At 44.1% G+C, this 15,658-nt stretch overlaps 1 protein-coding gene across 1 annotated transcript in view; it reads right to left on the bottom strand.

Annotated features, from left to right (window-relative positions):
• RHOJ (ras homolog family member J) overlaps positions 1–13,598 on the bottom strand; it is a 61,206-nt gene extending 47,608 nt beyond the window's left edge. Inside the window, exon 1 of the mRNA XM_021554460.2 lies at positions 12,829–13,598. Within this exon, the coding sequence (XP_021410135.1) occupies positions 12,829–13,006 (178 nt within the window). The 5' untranslated portion in view covers positions 13,007–13,598. The remainder of the gene's footprint in view (positions 1–12,828) is intronic.
• Between the last annotated feature and the right edge of the window lie 2,060 nt (positions 13,599–15,658).

Raw genomic sequence — 15,658 nt, 5'->3', positions numbered from 1 at the left:
TATAAGCAGCATTTCCAGAATGTGGCCACAGACACCTCTCTCCAGCTAAGTCCCTGTTCCAGTGTCACTAACTTTGGGAACCACTCACTGGAGCAAAATTGTGTCTGGCAGAGGGAGGATGTCCCTTGGAAACCTTTGAGAGTTTTTGGGGTAACTTCCTTCTTCTGGGAATCAAACATATATATAGTCGTATAAATCAGAAATGTGGATTTATTGGACATTTACATGATGACAGAAGTCATCAAAAGAGAAGAAGGAATAAAACTTCTGCATTAGCCTAAACCAGAGTGAGTGAAGACAGAATGAGCAACACTCAGCTCAAAGACTGTTTTCCCTTCTCCTGAGCACTTTTGTGGTTCTGCCATCAGGTTTGCCAAGGCTTGTGAGGATTGCCAACCTCTCCCTGCAACCACTGCAGCTCTTCATGTTGAGAGAGCCCAAAACCACACCTAAACTCATATTATTTGAAGCACTTGGAAATTTTTTGTCTTTGCTGCACAAATATTTCATTTAGAGGAAGCCTGCCCTTGGTTAATAATGGTTGCACTACAGCAACTGGAAAAAGGATAATAACAACAGCTAAGTAGAACTGGCCAGGGGGATGATAATTCAGCTTTGTGACAACTTCTGAGGTTTTACAATTTGTTTTCATTTTACAATGGAATGAAAACAAAACCTTCAGATATTATGTTTTCAATTTGGGTCTTTTTTGCTGCACTGTCAGAAATAACCAGAGGGCCCTGGACCTCAAGAATTTGTCCTTTCAAGTATTTAAAAAATGCTTCAGCTTTCGTGAATCAGCATTTTCTCTTGGTGGGACAGTTCATGAAAAGTGCTCTGGCCAGAACTTTTGCTAACCCAGAAGTTCAAAACTCTGAGTCATATCCCCCAAAACATAGTTGTTACAAATCACTTGTTTTGTGATTTATGGACATCTTCTGGACTGTCTGCTCTTAAACATACCTTTCCCCTCCATCCTCTAAGGATGCACATTTCTTTCCCACACTTCTCCACTTCTTCTCTCCTATTTACTTGGGCATTATTTTTGGTTCTCATGCAGCTCCTTGGCTCATCTGACCTTCCGTAGCTTACACAATGCTGAGATAATATTTTTATGGAATTCTGTGGCAGGCTTTTGCCAGGAAAGAGGTGGCTGCTGGAACGGACAGCGGACACCATGGGGTGGTCCCACCATCATCCTGCAAAGCCCTGTCTGGCTGCTTGCTGGCTCTCACCCATCTCAGATGACATTTTCCATGGGGCAGAGCTGACATCTGTCAGGAGGAAGAACATCTGCTTTCATGTCCTTGGCCCTGGCCATCTTGGCAGCATCAGAGGGAATCAGAAGAGACACCCGGTAATAATTATCAGCCAGGGCGTGTGGGGCAGCCGCTATGTGTGCAATGTCTGTGGTTTGGTTTTGGACCCAGCTGCCTCAGAGGAGGCTCTGCAGGATCCATATCTGGTTCTGGCCAGCTCCATGGCCTATGCTGTATTCAGGAAAGCTTTGGGAAGACAATCTGTCATTCTTTTTCTTTAATATTTCAGGTGGAAAGACCCCACTCATGAGAAAAAAAGCAGCGTGGAAAATAAATGCCAAGAAAAGGAAATGTGGATATTCATTCTGAAAGCTGGAGGAAGCAGCAGGAAGGAAATAAGGACCTGGAAAGGCTACATGTGATGGAAAGTACAAGGTGCTTTCTAGTCAGGAGGTTTTTGTAAGAATTGTCTCGTGCACCTCACCAGGACATACTGTGAACATATTTGGCCAGGGACAAGACTCCCCCATGTCCTCAGGATTTTCCACCCTGTCAGGCATAGTCTCAAAATACTGTTCTTGCAAAATCATTGCAAGACTCATATTATTATTTTTCTTTTCCTAATCTCTCACTTTCATGCATTTAAATAGAAGGCAAAGGGGAGAGAAACCCAGTTGGGAGCACCATATGGAGAGAACACAAGTTTTTGCTGTTCCCCCATTATCTTGGCACAGATTGCCTTTGTCAAACATTACTTCAGATTTGGGGCCTCATTTTGTATTCACACTCCCTGTTGCTTCTTCCTTCCCTGGAAGCATTAGGAGGGACTTATGGTATTGCTACAAGGAGCTCTTTACAGGAAAGGAAGTAAATTGAGCAATGTGATTCAAATAATGGAAGAATGAATTATTTCACCATTTTAGCAGTTTCCCGTGAGGGACACTCGAGGGAGAAAATGCACTTAACACTGTAAAGTATTAAAATCAAGGAACCACAGCAACCTCACCCAACTGGACTTGAACCAAAGCAAATGGTTTAGGTAAATGCCTAGCAGATCTTCAAGTGGCACAACCCGTGAGAGACTATTTCTGTGCGTGGTAAGGAAAATTCTCCATATTAATGACATCATGAACTGGCTAAGCTAATTTGGACTTCATCCATAAGGCCTGGTTTCTGGCAGATTAGCTGAATTTGTTTTGAGTATGAACTCCTCTTTTAATGTTGAGATTGATCCTGTTTTCATGGCTGATATTCCTGGAAAATATTTTCTTAAAGCTGTACTTCACATATATATTTTTAATGAGAGGTGTTGCTCCCTTGTATTCCTGGAATAGGCTTAAAATATCCTGAGCAGCAACTAGAAAATAATGAGATGAAGGAAACTGCTGGATTTTTGCAATTCATTGGTTACATTACTGGCTACCCAGAACAAAGCAGAGCTGTACTGTGGAGGTAAAGGGTCTTTCTAAGAGCTTAAATAATAGCATCCTAATGGCCTCCTAGAAGTTGTTCATGCTTTTGCTGAAAATTTTGATGGTAAGTTTTCAATCAGCAAAAATGGGCTCAAACTAGACAGAAACTACAAGCAATTCTACAATCTCCTTTTTGTTTTTGATACAGCTGAAAATAATTTGTGAGTAGCTGCAACTAAACAAAAATAAAGATGCAGTTTCAGAACAGCTCTCTAGAGCTATTTTGTGATTTCTATGCGGATACACCACGAGCCCTTAGTGGAGTTTGTGTGCCCATGTGGAACCATTTGGGAAGCAGGATCATACAGCCCAAACCCAGCTGGAATGGACAACATGAGGTCCTGGGCATTACTGCCACAAGCCATGGCTTGATACAGACAGCATAAAATAGATGGTCTCAGGAGGCATTTTCAGTGTGTTTGTGCCAGAGCTGAGATTCCCTTGTGGAAATGCCTCAACTTCTAAATAAAAAATCAAGTCTCTGCATTTCTGCTGCTCGTGGACAGAGACTTCAGCAACTGGGATCCCAAAATTAGACATAGATGTTGACTTTACACTTAGTTGTTGGAGAAAACCAGTTCTGAAATGGAGCTGGGGGCATTGCTCAGAAACCATGTGTGTCCTAGATGGAGAGGGTCTGGCCTGTGAGGACACAGCACCTGGATGGCTGCCAGCTCTGAAGACAGATCATGAGACAGTTTGTGAGCTTAAAACACATTTTTCAACCTTATGGGATTTTCCTTTAAGTCTGTTCTCAGCAAAGCAGCATATTATTGCAAATAGATGCTCTTTTGGTCCCATCTCCCAGGGGACAGAAATTAATGCTATGTTTGAACATGTATGTTTTCCCACTCACTGCTGGAGCTGTGCTTCTCCTTAAAGTCTGCAGAAATCCAAGCATGAGCAGATCCTGTTAATGCCATTACTTCAAAGTTATAGCTGGAGTCAGTGCCAGAGAGTCTTTAGGAGGAGACATGGCCTCTGTTTGCAGGGGTTGGAAAGCAGTTTCAGAGTCATCTCAGGCATCCTCCTGCCCTGTGGCAGGACCTTTCTGTCCAGCCCCTCTGCACAGCCCTTTTTAACTCTTTCAGGTGTTTATGTGCTGGCTCCTGTGCTCATCCCTGGGGCTGTTGTTTCCATGAGACACTTGCACACTGCCCTGAACCAGGAGTGAGGATGTTGGTACAGCATTGTGGTTTTTTTTTTCCCCTCTTGCTCCAATGCCATCACACTCCTGACTGTGCCTCCTGTGCCACTGTGCTTGGGAATATTTTTACAGCTGTCCATCTCCTTCCTTTGGGAGGTTTGCTTTTTTTTTTTTTTCCCCCAGTATTTCTCCTGTCAGTGAAAGTTTTTTTCCAGCCTTTTCTTCCCTTGAGGGTGGTGGGTGTATTTATGGATTCATTGCTGTGCCAGTTCCCAAGGTAAAAAGGCAACCCTGGGGCAGCCCCAGTGCTGGCTTTGCTGCTCCACTGGACACACACTGAATGTGGAGAACTGTGTTAGCTAAAATAACAGCCTGTCATGGTCCTTCATGCCTTCCCCTTCCCTGGACCCCAAACACCACTTTGGATATGAGGACTAGCTAGGGGACAGCAATGCCCAGCAGGTGACCGTGTCCCCCAGGACCCTTCCAAGCCATCTTGCCTCACATATGACTTTCCATTTAAGAAGAGGGTTTTGAGCTTGGCCTTAAATCTATGAAGGGGGGAGACCTCTCACTTTGAATGCAAAGATGCTAGATATTAAATAAGGTAAATCAACTTTTTTTTGGCAATCTTTTAATTATTAGACATTAATTTCCCCAGATATTATTTGTGGAGAAAAGGGAGATGAATACTAGTCCAATAATCCTGTTTAGAATTCATTCATTCACCCCCTCTTGGCATAAAACATTGGGTGACAATTCGTAAAACTTTCATTCTTTAGTAACATATTCCCTGACTTGGGTGGAAAACCCATAGCTCAAGGTACAAGGACAATATAAGTGGAGAATGGCAAATGGTCACTTTTAAAAGCAGATGAGAAATATAATAACTTGAATTTTTTTTTTTATTGGAAAGATAATAATTTGACAGGAGATGTCATTACTGTTTAATGACTTTGTCTGAACAGAACAATTGAAGGAAATATGTTTGCTCTTCCTCATCCCTTGCCATTTCCATGATGTCATTAGGTCTGGCCATAACAACTGGAAATTCAGAACATAGGAAAGGCACTGCCTGCACGGCAAAATCTGCTCAGTGGTGCAGAGTAGCCATGATGGACATCACTACTGCAGATATCAAAGTATCAAGTTTATGAAGAGAGCAGAAAATGAGAAGCAAGTCAGAGCTATTTAGCATTGACTTGATCAGTAACTAAGCCATTGCAATGATGACTTAGTGAAAACACTGCCACATCTGGCAGAAATGAAGCTTTAATGTCTAGGAGTTCGGTTTCTTAGACTTCTTTGCTAAGTTTTTGTTTTTCTTTCCTACATGTGGAGCATCTTCTGCTGTGAAGCATCTGCTTGGCTGCCTGATCCGCCACCACCCATAAAGTGGCTTTGTCCCCTCATCTGGGTTGCTTGGCCACAGGTACTGAGTAAATTATTGATTTTGAGATAGTGGATGTGATTAATTTCAAGCTGTAGACATTGTCCTTCAAGGGCCAGAGGCCACAGTTTCAGTTTTGGTCTTCTCAGCTGATGTCACCTCCTGCAATGCTAGGCAGATGACAAAGGGAGGGAAAGGCTAGGCCTGACTGTCTTGGAGTAGAGGAGAAGAAAAAGATCATTTTTTAAATTCCCTCATGTCTCTTTGAAGCAGTCCATTGCTGGGTAAGCAAAATTTCAAAATCTTTTTGTCCATCCATATATCAGAAGAATCATGCCAGAAAGTTATTTTCTAAAGCTCTGGGCGCAGGGTGCTAGGTTGGGCCAAACTCACAGCCTGGTGTCTTATCTCTAACAAAACAGTGAGTAACTTTAATATAATTTGACATTCACCAGGCTAAATTTAGGTCTTGTCCTGAACTCTAAACCAAGGTTGTACCAGCTCATTTCTTGCAGAAGTCTTTTTCATTAGCTTATGACAGCACTCAATCTCCCCAATACCCGGTTCAACCCGTTTTTTTGCACACCTTGTTAAAATTCTGTCCTCAAGAACTTTTATAAAGTGATAAGTTCCCCGGGTTAATCACATACCATGCAAAGAAATATTTCTTTTTAAGCCATTTGACTTTTCCTTCTTTCCAATCCATTCCCTCAGGCCTGTGGCTGACCTTAAGAAAAATCCCATCATTCTACATCCAAACCACCAACACACATCCAAATGGTCTAACTCCTTGTTTAGTATTCTTTGTGATTCCTCTTGCCCTTCAAGCATCACATATCAAATACAAAGAATAGACAGCAGGGCTTAGGTGGAATTTAGGCTGGATAAATCTGGATAAAGCAACATGGCTGCTCCATCTACTCCTCTAATTCCTGGCCCCATCCTTTGTGATGTGTGCTGTAGTTTCCTTACTCTCTACACGCAGTTTTCAGACTGCCAATGTCATCCATGGTGCAGTGTTGTCCTCTGCTGTGCTGGAAGTACCAGGACATCCACTGGCTGCTGACATGGCTGGAGAAATCAGTTCTATGTCCTGGGCTGTCAGCTGGGTCCTGGTGGGTGTGGGGTTGGTGCAGAGCTCTTCTGGGGCTCTCTGGAGCACAAAGCCAAAGTGAAACCAGACCAGGAGTGGCAGCAGGACTTAAGAGAAGCTGCATAGCACAGCCAGAGGCAAAGGTAAGGAGCAGCTAGGGTGCTGCAGGCTCATCTCCATTCACAGCTGTAGGGGCAGGGGAGAATGGGGACTTGGTCAGTGCTCAGAGCACTGCTGCAGAAACCATCTGCTCTGAGAAACAGAAACCCAAAGCACACACCTCTGTCTCCATGGGCTTCAAGTGGATTGTGCAGCCTCAGGACAATACAGGGATGTGTGTGAGGAAGAGATAGCAGCGATAGTTATCTTGGCTCTTTGCACACTGACAGCACCTTCAGAAGGAAAAGGCCTTAAGATGCTTGGGGGTGTATGTGGAGCCTCCCAAATGAGTGTGGAATATCCATGGTGATTCAAGCAAAAGGCATCTTTTTGGTAAAAATACTGTTCAGGCTTCCTGGATGTGAAAAGCCTGAGGACCACTACATCACCTCTGACTTGTATGACTCAGGACAGAATTAAACCTTCTGTGGGGAGACTGAGAATTAGTGGTTCTGTAAAATTCATCTTCAAAAAATCCAGCCATGGAAACATTTGAATTGCACTGGTGTGTTTGTGGTGTTGTCATACCTTGAATGTTTTATTCATCCCTGGTCTATTCTGGATGATACCAGGAAGATTGGCAGAGAAGTCTTTTCAGCTCCTGAGAGGCAAAATGAACATATCTGTTCAGTGGCTGCCAGTTTAAAGAGCCAGCTCTCAAAAGAGTCAATGCTTTCTTGTCTCAAGGCTAAAGTTCAAATCTGTGTGATCAAAATTGGATGAACATTAGAAGGAAAAGAAATCCCACTGCAAATATCCATGCAAATAAACATCACAGCTCTCTTTCAGTGCTATTTATATCTATTTGAGTTTAATGACCCCAAACATTGTATGAAGAGTTTCTCTAATGTGCTACCAAGACTGTTTATAGGAGACAACTGTCTCAAGAATGTGGCAGTGTGAAGACTCCCACGGCAGCACCCGTGCAGAAATTGTAGATCTACTTAGGCAGTCTTTTCCTGTCAGAGTTTCAACAGGGAATAAAAAAGTGATGGTCTTGGGGTTATCACTTACACACCATGGCAAGCAGGGATGGGTTGAAAGCAGTGTGCATTAGCAATCAATTCAAAATGGCTAGCACACCAAAAGTGTGGTCAGATGTGGTCTCATGCTTGTAGCTGGGGAAATTAGGGATGTTAGGGCTCCCCTTGGGTTTCTGCCATGTCTTGGCTGGTGTTTCTTGCTCTGTGGGGAGCAAGAACAGAGCAGAGGCAAGAGCTGCCTGGTGCTTGGCCTATCTCCCCTGGGTGCTGCTGCCTGCCCCAGGACGGAGAGCAAGCAGCCATGGCAGCCCCAGGATCACAGATAACCCACTTCCAGCTCCTTTCCTCCATGGGGGGACATGAGGAACAGGGATTTGGGTCAGTGCTGTGACATACAGGCAGGGCATAATAGATCTGTGGATTTGCCTGCTCTGGGCAAGAGCAGTCATACAGCTCCTGTGCCACTAAAAATGCCAGAGCAGGAGACTCTCCCTTCTTGCATGGCTTGTCTGGCCAGCAAGGTTGGGATCACTGTTCTGTGAGACTAGTGGTGCTCCAGCCCACTTCAGTGCAAAGGCAGACAGATTACATTGAATCATCACTGAAGAACAAAAAATATGTCTCCTAACAGTAAGTAATGTCTCTCTTCTTCTATATTGCTTTTAATTTACAAAGCCCCAGTCAGGGCTAAGCTATTCTGTATGCTATTAATTAGCTGATCACATGCCAGTGCTAATTTTTTTCAAATGGGTTCTCTATTTATAAATGTTCACCAGTTTGTGCCGACACATGATGGGAGGGAGGGACATATTTGCACCATCTACTTTTTGCAGATGCTTTGCAGTTCTCCTTTGGAGGGATTGACCTCTCTCATTTATCAAAGATGCAACTCTGGCTCCTAAAGCTGTTTGTATGGTATTAATCTCAGTACTACGGCTGAACTAGACTTGAGTTTAAGACTCACAACCCTCTTTTCCTCAGACTTCAGCCATCTGATGAGTCCAATCACCCTTGTCTGCACAGTGGGCCAAGTTAGCTGCATGCCATTGTTACTGCTCCTTAAGCATAGAGAGTTGTTTTTTTTTTTTTTTTTTTTTAATTTACAAGAAATGCACTTCTGGAATAGAATGGAATAGCTTCAGTTGGATGGGGCCTACAGTGATCATTTAGTCCTGCTTGACCATTTCAGGGCTGATCAAAACTCCCAGCACATAATTAAGGGCATTATACAAATGCCTATTAAACACTGACAGCCTTGGGACATTGATCACCTCTCCAGGAAGCCTGAAAATAAATTTTAGAGCAAATAAATTTAATGCTAAAAATTGCTATGTTTTTAGGCTTCATGAATATAAAATGGGATGCTCAGTGGCTTCCTAAGTAACAACACACATTTTACTTATGTATTTCACAGAGCAAACCAGCTAACTTTGGTATTATTAAACCAGCTCTGTTAGTTGTTGAATTGAGTTTTTTTTGTTGGTCCAACCTCAGCCCTAAATAAACATTTGTAACCTCACATAGCTAGGCACAATACAAGTCACCCTGGCTGAGAGACCTTTGCTCACAGAAAACCAGCATTTGGTGTTCAAAGGAGTGGAACCAGCATGTTAAAGCATCCACTCACTATCCAAACAGCCCCTATTGTTGCAGTTATTGCCAGCAATATCCTGTTTGTCACTAGGATAGCACTTTGGTGAGCCTGCCCTAGAAACAGCCATTTGTCTTGCGGCTAAACACTTCCAGTACGGGACTTGGAAGTTCACCAAAGCAAGGAAACCTACTCAGGGCTCTGGCCTCCAGCAAAACCTCTTCAAAATGCCTTGAGAAATAACCAGACCCATAAAATTCCATGCATCCAATGAAAGAAACCATTTTCATATCCAAGTAACAAATTTGCCCTCCCCATCTGTCTGGCATTGCTCTGATCCTACTCTACACCCATCACATCCCAACATTGGCTACAGGCCCTGAAGAAATTCGGTTTTGTGGACTGTGGGTGAAATCTGAGGCAGGATATTACCAGTATGGAGCTAATCACTGGTCTGGACTTTTGTGCAGTGCAGCTGCACACGTGGTGAGCCACCAAGAGCTTCTGGTGCCAGGCACCGCTGCGTCCGAGCTGTAAATGCTGTGTGAGTTATCTGCAGGAATATCTGCTCCTTCCCTGGGGGACACTCAGCTCCTGCCTTTGATTTGCTTAGAGGCAGGTTGGGCCCAACTTTTATAAAGTGGTTTCAAGCTCTTTACATGTGCAAGGCACTGGGTAAGCACCGTGCAGATCTAATAGTGCAGGGACTCAGCTGTTTCTTCCTCCAACCACTCCTGTTGTTGCATCCACCTGCTTCAGCTGCAGGAGCTGAGGAGAGGAGATGCAGCAGGGCAAGTGCACGGAGCTGGTGCTGCAGGGCCATGAACAGTTAAAGCCTTGGCCACGGCACTGGTGCTGCTGGAGCTTTTCCCAAAGCTGGGCTGGAGAGCATCACTGTCTCCCCCGAGTCGCTGGAGTCGTGGCAGTGAGAAACTGCTCTGAGATCACCACTGGAATCCTTGGGTTTTAATGCTTCCCCTCCCCACTCCCTACATTTTCCATTAGAAAGAAGTAAATTGGTAAATGCCCCAGGAGTCACAAGCAGGCTGTGACCTGGTGAGGCAAGAGGAAGCCCTTGCTAACACACCACTGCTGGTAATTACACCTGGGTGGAAAACCTTCCATGGAAAGTGCAGCTTTGCAAAAATCTGCAGGAATTAATTGCTTTTGAGCATTTCCAGCACAGAAATGAACCATTGAATCTGATGTTTTCAGCTTGCTTGGGAAAACTGGAACACTTGGTTTCAGCAGTGACAGGGACAGAGGTAGACAAACCATTTTCCTGGGGTAAATTCAAATGTGATTTTCCAGAGCCTCCTACACCCTTCAGCATCTGTCCATGTATGCAGCTTTCTCATATGCTGTGCTGCCACCATGCCCATGGTACCTCTGTGACCATGGTACTGCTGTGCCACCTCTCCTGTTCACCATGGGCTGCCACACAGATGGATGTGGGAAATCCAGTGGAAGATCCTAAAAACTGTAAGCTCAGGCGTAAGGTTCCCCCAAGTGAGTTCTTCGCTCAATCAATACCCACAGTATTTTAAATAGGCTGTGTTATACTTTATGCCATGTCATATTTTTATGGGTGGGATTTTTTCCAGCACTCTGCTCTAGAAGTAATTCCTACTGCTCAACTCTGTATGCAATTTTGTACTTAAATTGGTTTAATAAATTATGGGATTCCTCAAAACACTGAAATTCCATTTGTGATCAATGCAAGTTTTGACCACTGCCACTGGGCAGGGATTGTCTCAGAACAGCATGTTAATAAGCAGAGCTATTTTTTCCCCTTATTTTTATTAGTTTTTCTCACTGAAAATACTTTTATATTTATGTGCTATAGTAGTTAAGAAGGTAGATAAAAAGAGCTGGAGATATTTTAGGGGCTAAATCTTCAAACCCTGGAAATGAGGCTTGATTTAAAAGTGCCTTCATACTCCTTTTACCCCAAGGAAATCAGGATTATGGTACTTCATCTTCCCATCCTTCCCTCAGCCCTTGTATCCCTCAGTAGCTTTTGAGCCCAGTGGCAATTTCCAACACTTCTGACAGAGGAAAGAGAATCAAAGCAAGTCCCTGCAAGTCACCTGTGGCTGGTTAGGGAGGAGAAACTCAGAGTGGTCCCCCACCAAATGCCACATGTGTGCCCCAGGCTCACACCAAAACCACCAAGACCGATGCCCACGTGGTCTGGCACCAGCTATTGATGGCTTTTCCCACAGGCAGAGAGGTATTTGCAGGGCATGGAAGAGAGTGGGAGAAGGGCAATGGGTGCTGGGATCAGCATTTTGTAAGGGATGAGCAGATCTGAAGTTATCACAGGAAAGTGGGTATAAGGCAGCCCTTAGGCATTTTGGCTCATGGAAGCACGTATTTCCAACAGGCAATATTCTGTTGTCTATATTTTCTGTGGAAATTTTTGTTGTTGTTGTTTGTTTTTTTGTTTGTTTGTTTTTTCCTAAAGGGATCACTCAATCTATGGTGGGAAGGGCAGAGAAAAGAGAGAGCTGCTTGCATTAGAAGTGACGCTGCCCACTCTGGTGGAGGAAAAGGTCTTCACATTTCCACGGATCAGATTCTGCAATTACACAGCTTTCTTGTTTGGCCAGTTCATCTGCTAAACCTGACACAGAGCCAGAATGCAAACAGGGATTTTTCCCATTACAAAATACCAAATCTATGATAAGCCACGCCATGAAAATTCAGTTTTTAAGGAGGTGGGGAGAGAATGAGGGAAACTCCAACTGCTGCTGCAAGATAAGCAATGAGTTTTGCAGGGCTCCTAGAATCTGTCAGGGATCTCATTAAAAAATTCCCTAAGCCAAAGGAACACTGTGGGAAGAAAAACAACAGGATTTGGGATAGTAAAATTTAAGCAGATGTTTGAACCAGTTTTAGCCTATGAAACATCTGCGTGATAACTTTGGACACAGCTGGGTAAAGTCAGTAATTGCTACAGAAAGAGGCCTGTGAATATTGAACTTAACCTGTGGGTCTGTTCTGCACAGCAATGCAGTGAATATAACTTGATTATGTTTGTGCTTTTTGCTTAAACTACAAATTCCCCGACTATGAAGGACTCAAATCAATCACCTCTTCTGCTTTTCACTACCATCAAGTTGTAGTATTAAAATCTATTTATAGATGAAGTAACAAACATCTCTGAAAGGAGAGTTATATACTGACAGCTTGGAAAGAGACTATGCTGGTTTTCTCAAAGATCTCCTAAAATAGGATACATTCTCAAATATTATTCCTTAAATAGGATATATATATTGTAATTTATGCATCATTTGCCAAGAGGGACAAGATTGTGATAGCATATATCTATATGTATATATATATATATATACACATATATATAGTCTTAACTGTAAACTGCAAAGCTCAGAACTTCAAAAACTAACCAAGAATACAAAGTGACAGAGGCTGAATCACATTTGTTGCCCCAAAACACAGTGGATTTCAGTGCATCCCTAAGGCTTCTTATTTGCCAAAAACAAGACAAAAATCAGAAGCAAACAAATAAGTTATCTGAATAAATCCTGCATTGTCCCAATTTCATGAGCTGCCCTCTAAGCTGCCTGGCAACCATCCAGGCCTGAATGACATTCCTGGACAAGAAGTAACCCACGCATCCCTTTTGAACTGTCCTCTCCTTGAGCTGCCTTCACCTCCCACCTGGCTGTCCTGCAGCTATCGATTAAATTTCTTTTAAAGCCCTTTCTTACCTGCATAGTGGTCAAACACAGTGGGGACGTACTCCTCTGGGAAGGCATCATTGGCATAGCTCATCAGCAAGCAGGTTTTCCCAACTGCACCATCCCCAACCACCACACATTTCAGCATCTTCTTGGTGTTGTTCCTGCTCCCGTCAGTGCAGTTGTCATTTTCCTCCTTGCAGTTCATTCTTGCTGCTGCCGCTGCTCTTGCTGCTCCCAGGACTTCCAAGTGCACATGAAGGAAAAATGAAGTGCGATTGTATTGACTTTTCCTGAGTTTGGAGAAGGAGGGGGGTGGGGGGAGAGCAGCAAATCTCAAACTCAGGAAATCATACTAATGTTTCCAGGCTGTCACAGCCGCTTCTAACAGTTACCAGATCAGTCAAGAGGATCATCGAGGTGAATAAATTAAACACACAGAGGGGAATATCATAGAAAAAAAAAAAAAAAAAAAGAGTGATCTGTCCTTTTTCGTTTGTCCCAGTCAGGAAATCCTCATTCTGCCCGGCCGTTCCCAGTCTTTATCACAACTTCAAAAAATATCAGCAGCCTGCAGCTTCGATCCGCGTCTCCCTTCCTCCAGCCTGGCCGCAGGAACCAGGGATTCCTGTTAAATCCACTCCATTTTCCATTTCATTTCTACATGGAGGAGAGTCTGGAGGTTTTTAATGGAGTTTTTCCTTTCTTTCTCCAGCTTGCTGTGTGTCAGGAAATCATGGGTTTCCTGCTGAATTCCATATTAGGATCAGTGGGCTTGTGAAGGGCTGCAAACAATGGGAGCTCTGTGTGTATTTGTACTTTGGAGGAACTCTGCCAGGACATGGAGAAAGGAAAACACTAGAGGTCCCCCTGCAGAATGAAGTTTTTTAGGCTCTCTGCTCCATCCAGCTGCTCTCCGGGCTGCCGGCCCCAGCAAGGAGGATTTGGGAGAATTCGGAATACGAGAGTGCTGGAGATGCACGGCCAGGCTGCGAGCTCTGCCCCTGTCCCAGGGATTCCTGCTGATCCCAGACACGACCTCCTCTCATCTCAAATAGGTATTTTCTCCCATTTGGGAAAGGGAAAGGGGGAGGTGGAGAAGCAGAGAGGAAGTATAGAGGCTAGATAATGTCAGCTTTCTGTCTCTATAGCTCTTTAAAGTGTTTGTTATAAAGAATAAATAACTGATTTTTCAGTTCACACACTCAGAAAGTTTCTCTTGCTTTTCCCTCATCCCCCCTCTTTCAAAAAAGACAGATTTTCCCCTCCTAATAAAAAAGATGGAAACACAGACCAAGACAATAAGTAAAATTAAGAGATAGAGAAATTAAAAAATTAAACAAACATAGAGAAATTAAAAAATTAAACAAACAAACAACCCCTTGTATAGCAGTCTGTGAAAAACCAGCTTTTAACTGCACGATTGCTGCCCCCTCCTCTGGTTTGTTCTGGTGCTTCACGTGCCTCCTAAATCTTCCCCCCATTTAAATACTCAACAATCTACATATACACGAAGGGCAAAACTTCCCGCTCCTTGCACAGGAAAGATTTTGCAATTTCCAGCAGAAATGAGCCAGACATTGACACAAACCCCAGTGCAGCAGCCCAGCACATCCTGCTGGCTGCATTTCCCCTCCAGGAGGCTGGAAAGCTTTGAGAGGGGGAAACACCCCCCTGCTGGCCCTGCACCGGTGATAAACACTCCCCCTGCCCTGCTCACACCTGCTGAGAGATAAATGCCCAAAAGTACACACATGTGCACACCTGGAAGTGCAAAGAGCAACTCAGCCTTAGAAAGGAAATCTTATAGCCCCAAACTGTAAGAGTAAAGACAAGCACAGCCATAACAATAAAAGCCTATAGTCCCAAAATGTGTGCTCTTCTTTTTTTTTTTTTTTTTTTTTTTTTTTGTGGTGAAGGGGCATGGCAGATCCACCTGCAACCTCCCCTGGACAGGCTAAGTCTGTCAGAGCTCTTCAATGTTCTACCTGTGCTGGATCAGCTCTGGACACCTTCCCAAGAGGTGCTAGAATTATAGAATCCTGTAACAATTTGGGTTAGATGGGACCTCAAAGATCATCTAGTCCTAATCCCCCTGCCATGGGCCACCTTCCACTAGACCAGGTTTCTGCCAGCCCCCTCCAACCTGGCCTTGAACACTTCAGGGGATGGAGGATGGATAAAACATGTGAGCAAGGTTTGTCTGTTCACCTGGAGAGCCCCAGGGAGCTCTGTTTGCTGTCTCTAACCAGGATCTTGGTCATGCAGTAATTTGTGACCTTCCCCTCGTCCATTCCCCCTCCCTGCTGATAAAGGGAGCTGAGCAGGCAGTGTTAGGCCCAGCATCACACCTGCCATCAGAGGCATCACTAAAGTGTTTCCCAGAGTTAGGAGATCAGGTGCATCCTCCTAGCTTCAAACTGCAGCCCAAGGCTCAGCTTCATCCAAGAAAACCTGTGAGCTCTGGGCATCAGGACCTCCGTTCTCCAAGCATTTGTTCTCCTGATCACTTCCACCATCAGCAACCTGGCTGGGCCATCCTGAGGGGCAGCACACATTGCAGGGATTTGGTCTTTGAGCTTATTTCTAGCTGTCATCAAGGTGAAACTCCAAGCCTGTGCTGTGTTTAGTGGCTGTGCAGCTGAGTAGGTACCAGCACCCTGATTCCCTCTGTGCCCTTGCTTACTAGCCTGGTGACCTGGTGGGGAAAGTTTGCCAAATATGTAAGTGCATGCTGTTGTAAGGTAACTGCAGAGCCAAAGAAAGAAAAACATTCCAACAATTCATGGTTCAGTTTCCTACGGCATCTATCAGACAAAAGCAAAAGCTGCCTTGCTTCCCATTTTACACTGGCATAATC

The sequence above is a fragment of the Lonchura striata genome, chromosome 6, assembly GCF_046129695.1.
Source record: "Lonchura striata isolate bLonStr1 chromosome 6, bLonStr1.mat, whole genome shotgun sequence".
Lineage (NCBI taxonomy): Eukaryota > Metazoa > Chordata > Aves > Passeriformes > Estrildidae > Lonchura > Lonchura striata.
This window is presented reverse-complemented; position numbering and strand designations above follow the sequence as displayed.